Here is a 15,472-nt window from a genome sequence, read left to right as displayed (position 1 = left end):
GCAACCTTATCTAGTGGGAAGTGTTCCTGCCCATGCAGGGTGTTCAGAACTGGAAGATCTTTAAAGTCCCTTCCAACTCAAACCGTTCTGTGATTCAATGATAATCAGTAATATAGATGCTTCTTTGTAAATTTTCAACTGTTTCAAAATGAAGTGCAAAATTCAGAAGAATTTAAGCAGATCTAGTGCAAGACTTGATACTTGTGGTGGAGGGGAGAGGGATTTTTTTTAACCAGTACATCAAGGATCTGTTTCCTGTTTTGAGGTGTAGAAATTGTAACATGACAATCCATCTGCTACCATGGAGAGCAATTTCTCTTTAAAGTTACTAAATAGCTGTAGGTGAGGAAGAGATGACAGGCTGGCTTGGTAACCTTATCTCTCTTACCTAGAAGTAGAATAGCCACAAAATTCAGTTTCTCTTCTGCTTGTGTTCATACTATGTCTTTTAGGGGGTTTTGAAGGGTGACTCTGTAACTGTCAGTAGAAAATAGGAAGTTGCACTACTGAGCTGAAGCTGATTTTTCTAATAATGTACATTTGTCTATCAGTACCATTTACTGCCATTTGCTAAATATCTCTGATCTCCTACAAGTTTGACTAAGAACCTTCCTGACATTTTGTACCCTCTGTGCTTGCTTACATGTAAACAGCCAAGTGTTTTCCTGTTACCTACTTCAGGGCTATGGGAAAACAGAGGCTGAGATGTCAATAAGTTAAAGGATTTAAAGTCTGGGTCTTCTCTTTGTTATCTATGTTCCTTAAGCTTTTTATAGATAGGCTTGTAGCCCCTGATGGCCACCAGTGGGAGGGAGGCTAGAAGCGTGGGCTTGAAACCAGGCTTGTGCAACCTGGAGCTTGCAGAGCCATGTCCATGCCCTGCCTGCCACCAGGAGGCAGCCAGAGCTGCATGGGCTGCAAAGGTCACTTCATTTGGTCAGAAATTCAGTTGTCTTCCATCTTGGAGGAAGAATTATGCACCAGTCATAGTTGCCTGTAGCATACTGTTAAGTTCCTATGAGGTAGTAGAGGAAGCACCTGAGCATTGTTTTGTATTTCTAATACTAATCAATGGAATACTGGAAAACTGAAGGCTATGTTAGAAGATCAGTTGTCAAAAGCAGGAGAGGTGAATAACAGCTTTGGATCATGCACTGATTTGCAGAATTGTGCCTAGGTTAACATTTCTAGTTTCGACTCAAAATGAGACTTGTAATTGCCAGAAGGTAACAGGCAGTACAATGTAGTGCTTACCTTCTAATACTAATCACTGTATTTTTCAGGTAGCAGTTTAGGAGAGGGGTGATAGCTAGTGCTTTCAGAATATGGTAGGACCATATCCTGCTTCCCTAAATGCTGAGCATGGGGGCAGGAGAAAGCAGAGAGTTGAAGGGTAAAGCTCCTGAAATGCTTCACTGACACTTGTTTTCAGAAAACTTCTGGAGTTGTGTTTGTGCTATATTGTCATACCTCAAAAGTAGAGGTTTTCAGTTTTTCAACTAATCTCCACCAGTTCTTTTCCGAAGTGGTCACTGCTGAGCTTTCTTTTTCTCCTCTTTCCTTCCTTCATGGTAATCTGTTTACCTCTAAGCCTTTATCTTGGTTCAGTGATGGAAAATCTGCCCTAGCGTGTGTGAGACTGAAAGTACAGAAGAAAAAAATTTCAAAGAAATATGTTGTGGCTTAAATGTTAATTTAACTAAGCAACATAAAAAATACTCAGTTAAGTGCATTTCTGAATAGACTGATCCCTTGCTGTAGTCTTGAAGGACCTCAGGCAGAGCCCTTCTGCTCAGGTTGCTTGGAGTCATCTTTCTTGCTGTTGTTGTTGTTCCAAAAATGGGAGATTTCAGTATTACAATCAATCTTTGGTGAGAAGGGGAAGGGCACACAAAGCACTTCCAGGCTATCTCCAGAGAAAAATGTACGACTCTCAATGCAACAGCAGATAGTCCTAAGCACCCTGTGAAAGAGCTGAATTTTTAAATAATCCTCTTCTGAAGACAGTTCTCCATTTCTTGGCTGAATGTCCCTGTGAATTAATAGGCTGCTAGCCTGTGAGTTCTGTACACATTAAAACTTGGCTCTGCTGTGTTTAATGAGCTTCAGTTTTTGGTGTGGCTTGCTTCTAAGCACAAAGATATATATATGAGGGTTTTAGGGTAGTGGTACAACCATTCCTGTTCCTGGAGGTTTTTTCCTTGGTTTTAACTGTATATGAGAATCTCAATGTTAACTTGGACAAACTGGAAACTGGCAAAGCTGAAGGGTTTGAGAGATATTCCTGTTAAACTAAAAACAAGTAAATGTTATAGGTATGCATAAGATAACTTTAAATTTAGTATTTGAAAATCGATATCTATCCTACATATTTGCTCATAAACCTAAGAAATAGGCCTGAAGCCTTACTTGAGTAAAATAAAGTCTTCATGTTTTTCCCAAACCATGTTAAGCTGTCTGCAGTCATGCTTTTCCTTTTTCCTCAGGGGAAAGTGTGCTACCCAGTGTGCTTCCTGTAACAATTTATCTTTCTGATGTGTATTTTGAAAGTCCATTTTTCATACTACCCCTTCCATGAGACAGAAGTAAAAATTCTTGATAAGTGCAGGGTGGATTTTTGTATGTTTCTTCTTTAGATAAGCTTTTCCAGAAAACAGCAACCAGACCTGTTATATAGGCTGATCTTTCATGTCCTTCCTAGAGAATGTCTCTGATTTTATTCCTTTTTCTCTTTTTTTTTGGTCTTCAGTTGCTAAAGTCCTAAATGTTCTAGCTGTTTCCCACTGTTCTTACCCCTCATTTGAGTTTTAACCCATATGGGAAGTAACACCCATATGTTTTGCCCCAAGATTTTTACTGCTGTTATATTTCATGTGTTTGAGAAGATGCCTTCAAGGGCTTTCACATGACAGCAGAGAAGTGAAATTTTTAGCTGCTTTCAGTTGGCTTTCTTGTAGCAGCAGTATCTCCTTATTCCAAATCCCTTTTTGTGCCTGGTGTGTCATGGTAGTTTTTTTATCACTATCTAATTGATGTTTTATTTCTTTGCAGAGATCCTTCACGTTAATATTAGAAGCATGGGATTGGGATAATGATACAAAAGCTGGTGAGTATTTATGTAAAAATTGCAGTTTTCACTTACTCTGTGCTGTAGGTACAGAAACTGGGGAAATGAGATATTGCTGCAATTAGCCATCTCTGCAAATCAGTCTGAATGCAAGTCTGCTAAGTAAAGGGCATGTGCAAGTTCAGGCAGAGCATATTGGGTTAGAACTGGGAAAAATTATTCCTGATAAAAAAATAACAGTAGGAAGTGAAGCTTATAATGCATGGCTCGTAATAATTAGCTTTAAAAAATCTTTAAAAGATCATGATAGGCCTTTTTTTTAAAAAAAGGAGAAATTTGATGTAGAGTTGTACTTGAAATTCTCCTCAGTTTACCCCTAACAATGTTGTGCAATATTTTTCATCATCAGCTAAGCCAATAACCATTCTTGCTCTCCATAAAAGAGCCATATTTGATGTGTTTGGTGAAAGTGTTTTAAATTGTGGTATGATTTTTTTCTTCATTTGTTTCTCCTCAAGTACTGAAAGTTACCTTGCATTTCTGGTCTGTAAATGCTTGTGTTCAGTGTCAAATCAGGGCTGAAAGAAAAGCAAGATTATTGTTTAAATACCTCAAAATTGGATCAAGTTGCTGTTTGACATATTGTTGCTAAAGTAGGATTCCAGCTCAAATCTATTCTTTGGTAATGGTTTACAAACCTGTCTTAAAATAATCAACGCTTTAACTGCAAGTGTTAAGTGAACTTCAGACTAGCATTGTGGTTAACGATGGACTATTTAATTTTGGCTGGGATAAATATAGAGGAAGGTAACTGTTTGGACATTATGATAGTAAAGGTTTATGTCCCAAATCATTATCAGTTTCTAATGATAGATTCCATTCTCTGCTGCTTTGCTGACCATCCTTATCAAGATGCATCAAGCGTAAAAAGTTGGCAAAGCTTGATATTAGGCTATGTTAGAGTTTCAGAGTTCTCTTGAAGATTGAGATCTGTCCCACTTGCATTTTCCTGATGGACTTCCCATTTTCCTGGCATACTCTGTCTCCAATGATAGACAAAATAATGATGAGGTGGTAGTTTGTTCCTGAGCCCTCCTCAGTTAGAATTAAGCTGCTTCTGTCTTGTTGTTTACCAGATCTTTCAACCTTTTCTAATAGGTATGTTTTCTTTAGATCTCTGGTAGTTCATGTTGCTGCAACCCTTCAGTTGGTCCACAGCCTTCTTGAGTGGCAGTTCCCAAAGCTGAACCTGGTATTCAAAATGAGATCTTGTGTGCTGAGCAGAGTAAGCCTGAATCTTGAATAAGTTTAGATATTCTACATAGCAACTCATTGAAGGCCACCTTTGTTCAAAGGGTACTACATTAAGTTAATTCCTTTAAATAGTTTCCAGCTTGGGAATAATTTAACTTGGGGCAGTTAATACAGTGACTATTGGAATATTCATGCCCAAAGTCTACATGGCAGATAAACTCATGAGGTCGTGTAGAAGGGGTGAACCTGAAGAGCCTATCCTGCAAAAGAGATCTGTATGCACATTTTTTAATGAGCTGCTTAATAAATAATGCTCTTCTAACTCACTATGTTTGCCTTAGAATCTGCAGAATCCTACTGTGAGTCTGTAGCTTTAAAATACCCTCGATAAAGGGACAGTCACTTTAGGCTTTTAGTTTTTTTAACATGCTCTAACAAATCTTTTAACTTCTATTGATGTTTTGGTTTTTTTCCCCGAATGGCAAGACAAGGGGGGATATACAGTGTCTCTTGGAGGCCCAGTGGGCCATCTCCTTAATGGTTTCTCTGAACTGGAGCAGTCTTAAGTGTCACATTACAGTTTAGCTCTTATGAGAAACTCCTAAACTACCTTTAATATAGGCTCTCAGAGAGGTGCTGTAAAGTTGTGTTGCATTTGAAACTTAGGAGGCTTGCCACGTGCATTTAGGAAGGCTTTCTTGGCCAGTAATATGGCAGAAGTTTAGCTAAACACTTGTGTTGGTTAAATGTTTCTGTATTCTGCTTACTGATTCCAGGTAGAGACATCTTGCATTGCCATGATGCAATTTAGATTTGCATATTGGATTCCTAGGGAATCCTTAATGCTGAAGATTAATTTTTTTTGAGTGGTCTTGGCAGGGAGTCCTCTAATGGGTTTTTTGCCTTGTCTATCTGTCAAGAGGCAAAGACACTTCTCTTGTGTTACTGCAAGGACTGCTGAACTGCCAAACAGGGACAGATCAGTAAAAAATCTTATGTAAGATAACAGGAAAGGGAATGTGGCATCTCCTCCAGAGAAACACTGTCTTCATACTAGAGGGGTGAAGAGAGTATCTGTGGAAAGCTGAACTCCCTGTCATATCCTGAACACTGATCTCTGGATCAGGTTACCTGTGTCTTTTGTTGCTACTACAAGAAAGATTAATGAAAGTAATTGCCAGTGTCTGTTTATAAGCTGATTAATTAGTTCCAAAGTCAGGTTTTACTTTCCTTTAATGAGGATGAGTAAGCCTGAAAGTTAAATGCAGGTCCTGTGCTCCTGCTTGGACTTTCAAGTGGGTATTTATAAAAAAACAACAACCAAACAATAACCCAAACAAACCCACCTCAAACAAAAATCGAAACCTGGGAAGAGGGGTTTCCAGTGAATATCTTAAAGGTTTTAGAACACTTGTCAGTCTTCCCTCCATGTCCTAGCATCCTGTATTCTTTGTACCCATTGAAAGCAAGATGGGGTGATCAGATCTGTGAAGAACCCATCTCAAGAGTAAGTCCGTCAGGGCAAATCTTTCCCCAGTACTTAACCTTAAGCTACAAACTCTGAAAGTCTTTCAGATCCTGATTCCTGAACTACTACACTCTTTTCCTCCCCTGTGCAGCAGGGTTGGATCAGAGGGAACCTTTTGTGGCAGTATAGTGTTACCACTTGTTTACTTTGTGAGGGTGGAGGAGAGAGAGAGGAAACTGCCTTAGATACAAAGTCCCTGTGAAAGGTCTGTTCTCTGTCATCTGTCACAGCAGTTTGTGCTACTATCCAGGTAAGTCGTTTGACTTGGCAAACTTCTAGTTGTGTAGCAGAGGTCTTGGCAGTGCCTGACCCAGTACTGCCATTATAAAGCAAGCTGGCATCTTTACCAGTGGAGTAGCTTCCTGTTTGACTAGATGTCTACTGCAGGGATGCACTGGTTACCTTCCTCTTTCGTGTTAGTCTGTAGGATGCGAATCTGCCTCCTTGAAAAAGGCTGAAGACAAAGTACTTCCTGAGAAGGGAACCTTTTGTTCATTTGGGCATGAAGTTCTTACACTCTCATGTTCTTATGCAAGCAGCTACCAAAATCACCTTTTGCATTGCCCTATGAGTGGCTTCTTGGGAATGTCTGACCTCTGAAAGTGAGTGTGCTGGTGAGCACACCCTGAAGTGTAGTCACAGCTCCTGGCTGTACAGTTGCAGTTAAATACTTTTCATATAAGGAGTCCTCTTAGAAAAATCGGTTGTTTAATTGAAGAGCTACCTTTTAGCTATCCTCTTTTATGCAAACATCTGTACCATTACCTGCTTTCTAGAGACAATTCTAGAAAACTTAGTAACCAAAAAGCCCTGTTGCTTCTGAGTTGGAGAGGACTGTTAGAGCATGCTGCTTTTATGACCAATGCCCAGTCACACCCAGTTATGCAGCTCGTTGCCTTTACTAAGAGCTAAAAGCAACGTATGTGAGTTCCTAACGTGAATTTTAATGGTTAAACCAGATGCAGGGAGCAAACCCATCTCATCAAAGCAGTTAAATGTGAGAGACTGAATATCTTCCAAAACACTTCGGTATTGTGGGGGAGGAAGAAGGAACCTTGACAAACATGTTCCTCCCCACGATTACAGATCTCTCTGGAAGATGCACCTTCTATTTGGAATCAGTTTTACTTTGAAGTAAAGCAGAATTCTCATACTTTGGTACTTAAGAATTTAGTATTAGAAGCTAAATGTCTTGGAGCTGATTTCCTAATGCCTGTGTGGGTTCAGAGTAAATTATTTGGATTGCTTGTTTAGGTTGTTAAGCCCTACTTTTACTGATATAAACTAGAGGAATAGCTCTCAAGAGTCAGAATAAAATCTTTTTCAAAGGAGTTTGTGAAGATAAAATTTTAAAAAGAGGTATTAATGAGTTATTTCCCCTGTTCTCCACTCTGGGTATTAAGAGGACTGTTCTGCATAGGTATATTTGCAATAGCTGTAATGCTTGTTCCAGTTGTTTAACTATCTGATAAATCTGCACTACCCTGATGCTTGATAAGATTTTAATTATATAAGCCAGTCCTTTAATTTCAGGACCTGTTCTTTAGTCCATCTGATGAAGTTTGAGGAAACACTGTCTGTTGCAGCTGTTTTTAATGAACCTGTGTTCCTTATGGCTGGAAAATGGCTCTATAGTGCAAATTTGCTATTTGTTCAAATTCTTTGACCAATTATTCAGCACTTCCCTTTATAGTTTGATCATAAAGGTTTTTCAGATCAATAGTCATTAGAGAAAGAATGTTTAATCTATTCATGAAACTTTTAATGGTGTCTGGTGATGTGATAGATACCCTGTTCAGTAAAAAATAAAAGGCAGGCATCCTTTTCTAGCTTGAAGATTTCTTGTCCACTCTTACACTGACCCATGTGGTGCTGAACAGAGGAGAAATGTGAGAGTTAAAGAATGGGGATAGACTTCAGCCTGTCTGGTCTAGCCATAAAATGTTTTATGCACACTAGTCCAGGCAGGCATGAACTGTAGCCTATACATGGCAATACCACTTCTAATATTAGAGATACTGAGTTCTTAATGGTTGGAGAGTCTTTCAGTGCTGAATTAAAATAGTTTTTTTGGTGTTTTTTCTTTGGTTTGTTTTTTTTTTAGTTAAATGTTTTTCATATTAAGAGGAAAGACTTTTATGGTAGAAGCACACTTGAAAAAAAGATGTTAAGATAACAAAATGCACTGCAGAGCCCACTACTTCTGTAGATTTCCTTTTCCATTAATGCTGGAGTGACTGAAAATTGTCTTGAGTCCTTTTACATGCTGAGGGGGAAGTGCAGCCTTGGTAATGGCTGCATAGTTTACCTTTATGCTATCAGTAGCTTCCTAGGTGAGAAACAGTCATTCCTTTGGTTTTATTTTCTAAACTGGTTAGGTTAATGAGTTCTAGAAAGTAAGTAGGTGAAACACATCTGTTGAAAATGATAGTTTAGTGTTGCTTACTATCAGCTTTGGATGCTTTATATTATTAATAGTCTGAAGTTTAGACTTTGTCTCACAACTATTACAAGCTCTTCTTGCCCTCTGCAAATTTTTGGCTTTTAATTTCTTTTAATATGAATTTTAAAGAATCTTTAAAATTTAAATAAAATGGACTCTGCCAGCTCTGAGCTGGCAATATTGTAGCTGTTTCACAAACAGGTAGGAAATTCATGTATATAAATGGATCTTCTCTACCTTGGTTCTTCTCCTGAAATAGTGCTTGGAGTTCCAGATGCAGCTTGCAGAGTCACCTAGAAAAACTCTTGCAGTAGGATGTTACCAGATTTGAATAACGAAAACTTTTGAAAACTCTTTATCACTGGGGTTACTCACTGTCTACCCTTACCATTATAGTGCCTTGCTTATTCTTAACATTTACTGACTATAATTGTCTCATCTCCTAGTACTGAAGCTTCTATACCAAGAATAAAATGCATAAATACAAAATGAGTATTCATAAGAATGGAAATACTTTGTGTTGGCAGTTCTGTGATCTCATATCCTAGAATCCTCTTGTCCCATGTGACTGCTAATACTTTGTGCACATTTGGTCTGAGTTAATGGAGCCTGGTGGTAGCAGTGCTGCTGCTTTCTGTGAGGACAAGGCAGGATGCTTATAGAATGTATTGCAACACCGATCATAATTATCAGTAGTTCCACTGAGGATAAGAATAAGCAGGATACAGAATTGAGAATGGCCCCTTGACAATCTGGGTTAACTGATATCTTTCTTCTGAAAATGTCAAAAACTAATTGCACAAAGTGTTGTGTGAAATGTCTGGTAAGGATATTTTGCCTGTAGTGTAGAGAATGACAAAAAGAAAAAATCTAGTTTTTGTACATAATGGAAGCCTACCAGAGCATTTACTATTGCCTAAGAATTTTGCAGCAAATTGATTGTGTTTTGCTTTATTTCTGAAATGGAATTCGCATGAGAGAACTTCAACATCTCAGCTGCTAGGATATGCAGATTTTGCAATTTTGTAAGAAAAAAAGGAGGCAAAGAGAGCCTCAGATCAAGATAAAGCTGCTAGTTGTCAGCATGTGGGTGTGGTAAGTTTGGCTGCCTTGAAAAATAAGCTATTTCCTATGGATTATGTTCCAGGGTTTTTTAATATTTCCTTTGGGACACTTTTAAATTGGCCTTCCTGTAATGATCTTTGCAAGGCAAAGGAGAATTCAGTTAGATGGTAGATCTTTATCATATCAGCATTTTCTTTACTAGGTTTTTCTCTTAACCAGTTGAATACTTTTTATTTGAATTTATGTGCTTGTGTGCTGTCAAACTTACCACCTGTTGACTTTATCTTGTTTAAAAGGTGAAGACTTGTTAATAGAACGAGTGGCACATGCTGGCATGATCAACCCTGAAGATCGATGGAAGACACTACAGTTTAATGGTCCTGTTGCCCATTTTGAAGTTCAAATAAGAGTGAAGTGTGATGAAAATTACTACAGTGCTCTGTGCAATAAATTTTGTGGCCCTCGAGACGATTTTGTTGGTCACTACACGTGTGATCAAAATGGAAACAAAGCCTGCATGGAAGGTTGGATGGGAGAAGAATGTAAACAAGGTAGTATTGTTTGCTTCATTTTAGATTAGTTTGAATATATGTATAAGAGGTGTAAACAGCAGTAGGTATTTCTGTAGTGTGGGTAGTGTAGCATATTAGTTTTAAGACCTACATACTTTGTTCTTTGAATATAAAACTTTGAAAAAACATCCTCTGAGGCGTGGAGCCCAGGGCAGGATACATTGTTGCTTATGGTGTGTGCTATGGAGGGTACACAACAGATTTAGGATTTGAAATAGTGAATCATCTTTTTACTAATTGACTTTATTCAATGGTGGTGTTAATTCAAAGCAAAAATATGTTACATCTGTTAATATAACATTTTGTTGAACAGTGATTGTATCAGTAACACTGTAGCTTTAATCCTGTAAAAATGCCTTTGTAATACTATTTTTACAAATGAAAAAAATTGAAGTGTATTGGATGCCAAGGTGGAATTTTTTTGATAGCTCTTATGTGAACAGAAATTCAAGTGCAGGCAGCCTTTTTAACGTACTACTCAGTCAAGTCTCTTTACCTTTAGTCTCAGTGAGTACACTAGTGCTAAAATTGCTTCACATACTCTTCTGTTGAGGGCTTCTTGGTTTTGTTTTCTGTTCCTTTTCTGTAAAAATCCTATTAATGAGATGGAAGACCATTTTTGGGGCTTATTCAGGTCATGTGTATCTTTGACTATAATACCAGTCTAACACCAGGTTTACAAAACAACTGTATTTATTAAATATTTCAGTGCTGATGCTCTTACTGCAAAACTATGTGGTAGCAAATTTTACCAGGAGTTATTTTTCATTGACAGTTGTCATGGGATTGTGTTTTGTGAACTAGCTAGCCAGAAGCAGTACCTGTTGGAACATGGCAAAAGACAGTCTGCTTTGCCCAAGCAATGAAGAGGCTAAGTGACAGAAGCCCTAGCTGAGCAGTTCCAGGTTGCTGCTCTACTAATGGATACTTGGCTGCCCAGACTGATGCATAAACCTTTTTCTATTTTCAGCTGTATGTAAACAAGGATGTAATTTGCTCCATGGGGGTTGCAGTACACCTGGGGAATGCAAGTAAGTCTGCATGCTTGAGTATCTTTTTTTGAGTATTTTTTAGTATCTTTCTAGTATTTTCTGTGTATGTTGCTACTTTTTAAAAGTCTACTTCAAAATGAAAAAAATAATCTGATTAAAAAAACATGGTTGGAAATAAATCTGAAGTAGATTTCACATATATAAGAAATGCACATACTTCATACTGTTTTGCAGTCCTGTTATATTGTGCTTATAGGACTGAAGAGGTTTGCTTCATGTAATCTAAGACTGTGCCTTTATCAAGTAAGAATAACCTTTTCTGTTGTTTGGGTTTTGCTTATTTTCAAAGTTCTTGGGAGCTTTAATTTCTGTGTACTGTCTGTTCCCTCAAATAAAAAAGGGAACTTGCTTGTTGGACTGTTATAACTAGGAAATGCTTACAGTGCTAGAACACTCAATGTTACAGCTTTGATCACTAAAATATAGTAAACTGAGGTTTTCCAAGAAAAAAAAGCATTTATATCCAGGTGAATTCTTTTTGTCCCTAAATCTGAGAGTCTGAAATGTTCCCATAACTTTGTGATGAAGACTAAAGTAGCCTCTGTGGTAGCGAAGAGAGTTGATGTCTCATTGTAAAGGTTCAGGCATTCAACACAGTAGGTCAAGGGGAAGTGGGTGTTATTTTTACACTGGCTGTTGAAGAAATGGGACAAGGCTACTTTCAGGTTTGGGATTCTATGTAAGTTGAGTTTATTTGTGGTCAGAGTTGTATGCATCATTGTAAGAGTGGGTTTGTGCAGTGATTTGTTTGTAAGCTGTATTGGATCCGCTTGCTTGGAATGTGAAACTGAACTGGCTGCCAGCACCCCTGAGAGACAGTTTAAAGTAACTCTGCTCCATCCTCCTACTAGTAACTTCTACATCACAAACTGGCAGAAACAGGATGCAGGTTGCTTAGTTTTGCTCGGCTTAGAGCTTATTTTTTCATCTGTGGTGGCTGACATGCAAGCAAGTCCCATCCTGCTGGAAAGCCTGAAGTTTCTGAGGATGGGTTATGGCAGATAAGTCTCAAATCATTGCACTACAGAGTGGTTTCTTACCACCCTGAAACATCAGATGCTGCTGACTCTTAAATTTGTTATGTTGTAGCTCTCAAATTGGACTGAAAACTGTAAATTCCAGTATACGAAGTGCAGTGCTTCAGTGCATGTGCAGTTTCTCTCCTGGAGAGCTATAAAAACCTCCCTTGAGGGAATGTTTTCATGGTAGATTTTGAAACCATAGCTTCCTTTTTATAAGAGAGAATATTTCTATTTAATGTTGTTTGGAGTCTTTTCATATAATTAAATATTTTGCTTGTTATTTCAAGTATTGTGTGCCCCTACTGCTGTTGCTGATTTTTTTAGCTTATAAGTAGAGATTGTGGTTGACAGCTGGGCTGGTATCACTTCTACCTGAGTAAGTAGTTTCCTTCCCATGAGCTTTCCAAGTGGACACTTTTCCCTTTGAGAACCTACTCTAATGGATTTGGACTCATGTAAGGGTTTCTGGAGTCCCGTAGATGTCAAAGGAGTGTCCTAGGATCCTATGAATGTTTGCTTTTCAAATGTGAGGGACCTTTGAATCAATGTGAAAAGGCAACATGATTAAGCAAATACTGAACAGTGCCCTTTTGGGGGGAGCTGAGACGAGCTGGTGCCGTTTCTCTTTTGGCTTTCATTTCTCTGTGATGCCAGTTGTATCTGGGAAGACGAAAGCTGGAGGGGAGTTGAAGGTTTTAGAGAAGTGAATACAAAGCATCTGAAGATGAGGGGCTTTGTGGCAGTGGTACCTTTTAAGATGACTTGTTAAGTAGCCTCATATGAGCAAAGCCTTTCCTTGCAGCCTGTCACTGATGTGCAGAAGCATCAAGTGTCCTAAGTCTATGTGCTGCCTTCTGACTTGCCCAGCTGAACAAAGCTTATTAAAATAACACTGAGTTTATAGGACTCTGACCACAAGTTTAACTGTTTAACAAGTGGAAGGAATAAGGGACTTAATGTTTCAGATGGATTGTATGCCATCTGCCTTCTGTCTTAGCACCTGTCTGCTGAAGAGATGGATCTGTGATCAGCAGGTTGAAGGAAAACAATGGCCTTTGTATGTGCAGTCATTCTTATTTCCAGTATTGTAGAAGGTTCTTAGCTACCTCTTTAAATGTGATTTGTTAGCTTGAGCTTTTTCAGACAGCTATCCTTAGCCTGTATTCTGTAATAGTTATGAGGCTATGTTAGAAATGTTGCGTTTAACACAAATGGATAATATTTTCTGTAGAAAAAATTATGCAGAACTAAAAATAAGCAAGGTTTACAGGCATGACCTTTATCTTCAGCAGTACTAAGGAAACTTATTTAAAAGAGACTGCTGTTTGGTGCTATTGAATTGTAATCTAGGTTCCTTCATCCTGGTTTTTGGACAGTTGCCACCATCATTTAACAGGTGAAAACAATGTCCTTTTTTTTAAATTCAGAAAGAAAATGAAAATGTGAGAAAAACATGGGTGTGAGATGTATGGAAATCTACTGGTGCCAATAGCTACTTGATTGCCAAAATCTGCAGTGGCATTTATAAATAGAAAAGTTGGAAAACGGTTTCCATCTTCAACTTGTGTGAACATGCAGGTAACTTAAGCAATGGCTTGGAGGCTTCAGACTAACTCTCATAGCAAGGTTCTGCACTTCATGCTTTGAAGTTCCAGTGTAATTTAGAGCTGTTCTTGGGTTAAGTGTTACACCAAAGACAGATCTTAAAAGTACCTAAAAGACTGCAGACTGTTAATAAAGGGTAAGCCATTAGCTGGAACTACATCATCTGTTGGGTGAAGTGCATGTACCACTTGTTTTGAGGAAGTTACAATGTTGTGAAGCTTGCTGTTTATTTTGTTAAGCTTTCACCAAATAAATAGGAAAAAAGTAGTAGATGACCTGGTGTCTCAAAATTACTTAATGTAGATATTTTGTGGTATGGCTGGGTCTAAGTGCTGGCTGTTGTCATTGTGGAGACAGTTCAGCAGAAGTGATAATTTACTGAGTAATGAACAGAATTGCATCCTTGAGGAAAGCAAAAGCAACTTAGCTGAATCTTGCAAAGCTGGATGTGGAGAACAGCCCATCTTCTCCCCCCACATAACACTGGCAAACCACAATCTTAAATAAAACATTCCAGAACAGCCCTTTTCCGTACCTAGGCTCAAAGTGTTTGGCCACTATTATTTTTTTATTGTTAGCCAGCAGTGGCAAACCAGATGGTCTTGTTGATTGACTTCACCAGCCCAAAGTAGTAGGAACAATTGACAAAGAAGCAACCCTGCCAAGCCGTGATGATTTGTACTTTGTGTGTGTTTTTGCAATTTGAAGCACTCTGTTAAATTCCATTAAACTGTGTAAAAAAAGAAAGAAGTTTGATCTAGTGGCTTATAACTGGCTTAGGCTCAGTCACCTTATGGAATTATCAAAGTTGATTATAGAGAAACCACAAGTGACTGTCTCCTTCCTTGATTAAAACTGCTGACTTAAGTATGTTTGGTCCCACTCAAACTGTCAGTATGTTTAACGACTTCATCTTTCACTTCCTTGTGATCCAGAGTGGTGTGAGTTTGGCATAACTCCAGGTATGCCTTTTATCTGGCCTACATTGTCATGTTCCTGCCTGGATGGTGATATTTTCAAAAGCCTTTCTACCTTTCCTGCTGCCTTTGAATGTTTGAATTTCTCTTCCAAAGCAAAACAAAAAGAGTCAAATCCCTAACACTGCTCAGCTTGTGTTCAGTTTTTGGAGCTGTGGTAGGACCTAGGTTCTCTCCTGGCAAATGCATGTCCTACTTCACAAAAATTTCCTTAGAATGTGTGGACTAACTGAAATGAATTAGAAATGGGATCATTAATAGTACTCTAATGTGAATTTATGCAAGCTGAACAAAGTAAACATACAGTTTTTAAAACTTTTAAAGTAATTGTGTATTCTGTGTGTTTTGAACTGTCTTATTCCAGAATTACTTTTGATATGTGACATTTTGGGTTTATAGTTTTGGTGGTTATTGCTTTTTATTTAATCACACATTCTATGTTTGTCCTATTGAAACATGTTTCTCAAACTTCCTGTCCAATTCTGTGCCTTTTCTAGCCCTTGTATTCCACTTCAACACTGCTTGTGAGGCTATTTTGTGTCCAGCAGTGCCTGCAAGATGCTCCCAAATGGTTTTGCTCCAGTTTGTCACTACAAGAGCCAGAACCTGCTCAACTATTATTCAGTACTTCTGTATAGCCTAAGTTGCAAAATGACCTAAAACTTCCTGAAGTTTTGGGGGTATCATAATGTTTTAGCACTCTTTTGTTAAATGTTAAAGGCTTGCATAGTCTTCCTGTCCTTTCCAAGAGGCCTACCAGGATGACTAATGCCTTGCTTGTGTTTTCATGGCAGTTGGGTGGATAAAATGGTTAACATCAGCACTGAGGAACTCTGCCTAAAGTAAAAAAAAACACATCACAACCAGATGGGTTCTTGTACACTCTT

General features: G+C 38.3%; 1 protein-coding gene across 1 annotated transcript in view; it reads left to right on the top strand.

Annotated features, from left to right (window-relative positions):
• The window catches only part of JAG2 (jagged 2), an 80,897-nt gene that overhangs the window by 34,882 nt on the left and 30,543 nt on the right, over positions 1-15,472 (top strand). The window contains exons 3-5 of the mRNA XM_010000690.1: positions 3,052-3,106; positions 9,654-9,908; positions 10,900-10,960. Of these exons, the coding sequence (XP_009998992.1) occupies positions 3,052-3,106; positions 9,654-9,908; positions 10,900-10,960 (371 nt within the window). The remainder of the gene's footprint in view (positions 1-3,051; positions 3,107-9,653; positions 9,909-10,899; positions 10,961-15,472) is intronic.

The sequence above is a fragment of the Chaetura pelagica genome, unplaced genomic scaffold, assembly GCF_000747805.2.
Source record: "Chaetura pelagica isolate M959 unplaced genomic scaffold, ChaPel_1.0 scaffold36, whole genome shotgun sequence".
Lineage (NCBI taxonomy): Eukaryota > Metazoa > Chordata > Aves > Apodiformes > Apodidae > Chaetura > Chaetura pelagica.
Note: the sequence above shows the minus strand (reverse complement) of the source record. Positions and strands in the feature narration are given on the sequence as shown.